General features: G+C 45.6%; 1 protein-coding gene across 2 annotated transcripts in view; it reads right to left on the reverse strand.

Moving 5' to 3' along the window:
- Positions 1-6,000, reverse strand: part of LOC112265049 (protein kinase C alpha type) — a 213,795-nt gene that overhangs the window by 22,909 nt on the left and 184,886 nt on the right. For both annotated transcript variants that reach the window (XM_024442060.2, XM_024442068.2), the window contains one exon: positions 5,736-5,843. In XM_024442060.2, coding sequence (XP_024297828.1) covers positions 5,736-5,843 — 108 coding nt within the window. The remainder of the gene's footprint in view (positions 1-5,735; positions 5,844-6,000) is intronic.

A 6,000-nucleotide genomic window follows, 5' to 3' on the forward strand; every position in this document is an offset into this window, starting at 1 on the left:
TGAGATGAATAATGTAGGGTAAGTAACATTATATAAGGTAGCATTGTTTAAAGTGGCTAGTGATATATTTACATAATTTCCCATCAATTCCCATGATTAAAGTGGCTGGAGTAGAGTCAGTGTCATTGACAGTGTGTTGGCAGTAGCCACTCAATGTTAGTGGTGGCTGTTTAACAGTCTGATGGCCTTGAGATAGAAGCTGTTTTTCAGTCTCTCGGTCCCAGCTTTGATGCACCTGTACTGACCTCGCCTTCTGGATGACAGCGGGGTGAACAGGCAGTGGCTCGGGTGGTTGATGTCCTTGATGATCTTTATGGCCTTCCTGTAGCATCGGGTGGTGTAGGTGTCCTGGAGGGCAGGTAGTTTGCCCCCAGTGATGCGTTGTGCAGACCTCACTACCCTCTGGAGAGCCTTACGGTTGAGGGCGGTGCAGTTGCCATACCAGGCGGTGATACAGCCCGCCAGGATGCTCTCGATTGTGCATCTGTAGAAGTTTGTGAGTGCTTTTGGTGACAAGCCGAATTTCTTCAGCCTCCTGAGGTTGAAGAGGCGCTGCTGCGCCTTCCTCACGATGCTGTCTGTGTGAGTGGACCAATTCAGTTTGTCTGTGATGTGTATGCCGAGGAACTTAAAACTTGCTACCCTCTCCACTACTGTTCCATCGATGTGGATGGGGGTGTTCCCTCTGCTGTTTCCTGAAGTCCACAATCATCTCCTTAGTTTTGTTGACGTTGAGTGTGAGGTTATTTTCCTGACACCACACTCCGAGGGCCCTCACCTCCTCCCTGTAGGCCGTCTCGTCGTTGTTGGTAATCAAGCCTACCACTGTTGTGTCGTCCGCAAACTTGATGATTGAGTTGGAGGCGTGCATGGCCACGCAGTCGTGGGTGAACAGGGAGTACAGGAGAGGGCTCAGAACGCACCCTTGTGGGGCCCCAGTGTTGAGGATCAGCGGGGAGGAGATGTTGTTGCCTACCCTCACCACCTGGGGGCGGCCCGTCAGGAAGTCCAGTACCCAGTTGCACAGGGCGGGGTCGAGACCCAGGGTCTCGAGCTTGATGACGAGCTTGGAGGGTACTATGGTGTTGAATGCCGAGCTGTAGTCGATGAACAGCATTCTCACATAGGTATTCCTCTTGTCCAGATGGGTTAGGGCAGTGTGCAGTGTGGTTGAGATTGCATCGTCTGTGGACCTATTTGGGCGGTAAGCAAATTGGAGTGGGTCAAGGGTGTCAGGTAGGGTGAAGGTGATATGGTCCTTGACTAGTCTCTCAAAGCACTTCATGATGACGGATGTGAGTGCTACGGGGCGGTAGTCGTTTAGCTCAGTTACCTTAGCTTTCTTGGGAACAGGAACAATGGTGGCCCTCTTGAAGCATGTGGGAACAGCAGACTGGTATAGGGATTGATTGAATATGTCCGTAAACACACCGGCCAGCTGGTCTGCGCATGCTCTGAGGGCGCGGCTGGGGATGCCGTCTGGGCCTGCAGCCTTGCGAGGGTTAACACGTTTAAATGTCTTACTCACTTCGGCTGCAGTGAAGGAGAGACCGCATGTTTCCGTTGCAGGCCGTGTCAGTGGCACTGTATTGTCCTCAAAGTGGGCAAAAAAGTTATTTAGTCTGCCTGGGAGCAAGACATCCTGGTCCGTGACTGGGCTGGGTTTCTTCCTGTAGTCCGTGATTGACTGTAGACCCTGCCACATGCCTCTTGTGTCTGAGCCGTTGAATTGAGAATTGTAGAATAATAATGAAGACATAAACTATGAAATAACACATATGGAATAATGTAGTAACTCACCAAAAATGTTAAACAATTCTAAATATATTTTATATTTTTTAAAGTAGCCACCCTTTGCCTTGACAGCTTTGCACACTTTTTTGCATTCTCTAAACCAGCTTCACCTGGAATGCTTTTCCAACAGTCTTGAAGGAGTTCCCTCATATGCGGAGCACTTGTTGGCTGCTTTTCCTTCACTCTGCGGTCCAACTCATCCCAATTGGCTTGAGGTCGGGTGATTGTCGGGTGATTGCCAGGGCATCTGATGCAGCTTTCCATCACTCTCCTTGTTCAAATAGCCCACACAGCCTGGAGGTGTTCAGCTAGTCTGCTTCTCACAAAGACGCGACGGCTGGAAACAAAAATCTCAAATTTGGACTCATCAGACCAAAAGGACAGACTTCCACCGGTTTAATGTCCATTGCATGGGTTTCTTATTGGTGTACTTTAGTAGTGGTTTCTTTGGAGCAATTCGACCATGAAGGCCTGATTCATGCAGTCTCCTCTGAAACAGTTGATGTTGAGATGTGTCTGTTACTTGAACTCCGTGAAGCATTTATTTGGGCTGCAATTTCTGAGGCTGGTAACTCCAATGAACTTATCATCTGAAAGCAGAGGTAGCTCTGGGTCTTCATTTCCTGTGGTGGTCCTCATGAGAGACAGTTTCATCATAGCACTTGATGGTTTTTGCGACTGCAAAAAGTTCATGTCTTAAAGTAATGATGGACTGTCATTTCTCTTTGCTTATTTGAGATGTTCTTACCATAATATGGACTTGGTCTTTTACCAAATAGGGCTATCTTCTGTATACCACCCCTACCTTGTCACAACACAACTGATTGGCTCAAACGCAATAAGAAAAGAAGTTAAGAAGTTAAATTAAGTTAACAAGGCACACCTGTTAAATGTAATGCATTCCAGGTGACTACCTCATGAAGCTGGTTGAGAGAATGCCAAGAGTGTGCAAAGGGTGGCTACTTTGAAGAACCTGAAATATAAAATATATTTGTAAGAAGTAACACTCTTTGGTTACTACATGATTCCATGTGTGTTATTTCGTAGTTTTGATGACTTCACTTTTATTCTACAATGTAGAAAACAGTAAAAAAAAATAAAGAAAACCCCTGGAATGAGTAGGAGTTCTAAAACTTTTGACTGTAACTGTATATTAATTTAAAAATATATATTTTCCTTTATTATTTCCCCTAACCCTACCATCCCTCCCCTAATTGGAGTATACTAACGGACAGCAACACTTAGGATTCTACTTCCAGCTTATACATACTATATACATTTTACGGACACAGTATATTTTTACAGCAGTTTACATTCCTAGTTGAACACGAATTCTAGCTCTTTTTTTCTCTCTCTTTCTTTCTTTCAGTTTCTCAACAGCGTGCGAGGACTTAGATAGTCATATTATAAAGTTGCCCACCTACATTGGAACATAACACTCATTAGGAGGGCGTGTCTGTCAGTGGGCGTGCGTTACATCAGCAGGGGGTGACATTGGTTGCATAGCCAGCCTTGCAGGTACAGTACAGTATCATAACAGAAAAACAATCATGTGTTGTCATTGAAAAAATGTATTCCTGGCCGCGTCCAAAATTGCACCCTATTCCATATGTAGTGCACTACTTTTTACCAGAGTCTCTATCTTGGGAGGAAGAGTGATATCCACTGCAATTTATTTTTAGTTTGAAACTCTGAACTTTAGGCAGCAACATAGCATCTGGGTATAGTGGAATATACTGTAGGATAGCATAGGGGAGTAAAACGAATCCAGATACTTATCTAACTCCATAAATCTTAAGCTACATTTGCTCAGTCCTCTAGCCCAACACTCACTCACCAAACCATGACTCTCTCTGTAATTCTCCTGAACCCCGTCGCCAGCCCAGTCCCGATGTTCTATCCCATTCGTCATTTCACATTCTTTGGAAGGGAGTTTGAGGTGAGTCTGAACGTGTGTGTGTGAGTGAGTAATCCTAGCTGGTCTAAAGGTGCAGAAAACTCATCCCAGCTGCAGTGTGAAGAGGCCAGGGAGAGTAATGAGAAAAGCTTGGCTAGAGCGCCTTCACACCTCTCCTCTCCTCAAAAATTGCAGTGACATAGCGGTGGGGTGATGTCAGCAAAGCATGCTGGGTAATGTAACAACGCCAAAAATAACAACCAGTCCCCCTATCTACTCCTGTCGTCTGTCGGTGGCAGCCACAGAATTGTGACTTAGACACGTGTGTGTGTGTGTCACAGCCGGTGAAAAGGAAAAAGTAATTTGTCAGGGTTGTGTTCACAGCTCATGCTGTTCCCCTACACGTGAAAAGGGAACCCTTGTACGCTGCAAACAGAATCCTGTCTGCTTTTGCTTGACTTCACCTTCAAAACGTAAACTTGAGGCCCAAAAGCGGCCTGGGAATGAGTCTGTGTCTGTCTATGGCTGATGAGCTAAGGGATCATGACCAGGTTCTCAGTGTTCTCTCTTTGCTAGAACACACATACGCACGCGCACACACCTCCCCGAGACCTTTTATTCATGCGAGCCTTAGAGGATGGCCCGTCCACAAAGGCAGAGCATTGGATCAAAGCAAATCCCCCATCTGCAGAAACAATGGAGGGACCTCACTCTCTTCCCTATGGGCCCTGGTCAAAAGTAGTGCACTACAAAGGGAATAGGGTGCCATTTGGGATAGATGGATGGATTTGAGGTAAAACGCTGTAGGACATTTCTGCTGCAACCTAAATACTACAGTTGTAGAATCTACATTTTTTTGGAGGAGAGAGCGATGTGAAAGAGGTCGGAGACAAATAGAGCGAGAGAGGGGGTTTGCAGAGAAGTTGAGGGGCAGACAGATTGCAGAGACAGTTGTTAGAAAGTGGTGGTAGTGTGAGAAAGGGGGAGAGTGAGAGAAAGGGATAGAGAGATGGCTAGATAGAAGGAGAGGCAGAGAGGATGTGTGAGCTCTGAGGGTTGAAGAGGGGAGGTGTGGACACCAGTGTGTTATCACACAGTTCATTGACTCGGCTGAGCCCCAGAACGTTCCTTCTCTCCTCCTGCTCGTGTTATTAGTGCCTTCATCTCTCCTCTCTTACACGCGCACACCTTTCCCTATGCGTCTCCCTCTTTCTCTGCCTTTAATTCGTTTTTGCCACAATATGGCTGCAGTCCAATATATGCACACAGGTGGGTACTAGGAGAGATGGAGACCCACACACTGTCAAAAATAAGGAAATATTAGCTTTAAGCTTTTAAGTCATCTCTCCTTGTTCTCCTATTTTGAAACCTACGCACCTGTAACAGACACTATTTGATCTAAAGGACCTTCAAAGGGCGCAGACGACCATAACACAGGTGGGCGCTACATCGGTGATGAATAGGGGTGAGGTACACACATCCATAACTCCTCACTGTGCTTCTCCAATCTCGCTTGTTTTGAATCCACTTCCCCCCTATAGTACAGTATGCCCTTAGCTATGTAGGTAGTAACCCCCGTGCCTATAGACTACAGTAATAGATCCTTCAACGAAAAAAACCTCCAGTCTAAAGGTCACATGTCAAAGCCAGTCATATCTATCGACATAGATTCTATCGATGTATCACTTCTTGCTCTTCCTACTGTACTGGCTAATGAATAGTGTCTTCATAAAGGTCATTGTAAAGACGGCTTCAAAAGGTTGACTTCATGAAGGGTTAATAATTGGACCTAGATCACAGTGGGTATGGGACTAAGTGTTATTGATGACAGGTGACGAGAGAAGGGGTGAGAGACTAGCTTCAAAGGGGAGTGGGGAAGACCATGGGTTTAAGGGTGATGGTTGCAGGGCAGGGTGTGAAGGCATAGGGGGCCATAGAAATATAATGACATTGACTTCAATGGGAATTTCCATTCTAGTAATTCTATATTTCTATGAGAGGGGCTGAGGTTCAAAGGGTTCTTTGGGTCAAAGGTCGTACTCACCCCTTTGCAGATGGACACGGCCTCTTTGGACATTTGCTTGGGGTACGACACGTTGTGCTCCATGATGGATTGGAAGAGCTCGTCCTCGTCCTCACCATCAAATGGGGGCTGGGGAACAACATGTTATATAGAACGTTATATGCATGTTGTAAATACGTTGCGAATGTTATATACACGTTGTAAATATGTTGCGAATGTTGTATACATGTAAATATTTTGAAAATGTTTTATACATGTTGTAAATAGGTTGAGAATGTTATATACA

The sequence above is a fragment of the Oncorhynchus tshawytscha genome, linkage group LG02 (assembly GCF_018296145.1).
Source record: "Oncorhynchus tshawytscha isolate Ot180627B linkage group LG02, Otsh_v2.0, whole genome shotgun sequence".
In the NCBI taxonomy this organism is placed as follows: Eukaryota; Metazoa; Chordata; class Actinopteri; order Salmoniformes; family Salmonidae; genus Oncorhynchus; species Oncorhynchus tshawytscha.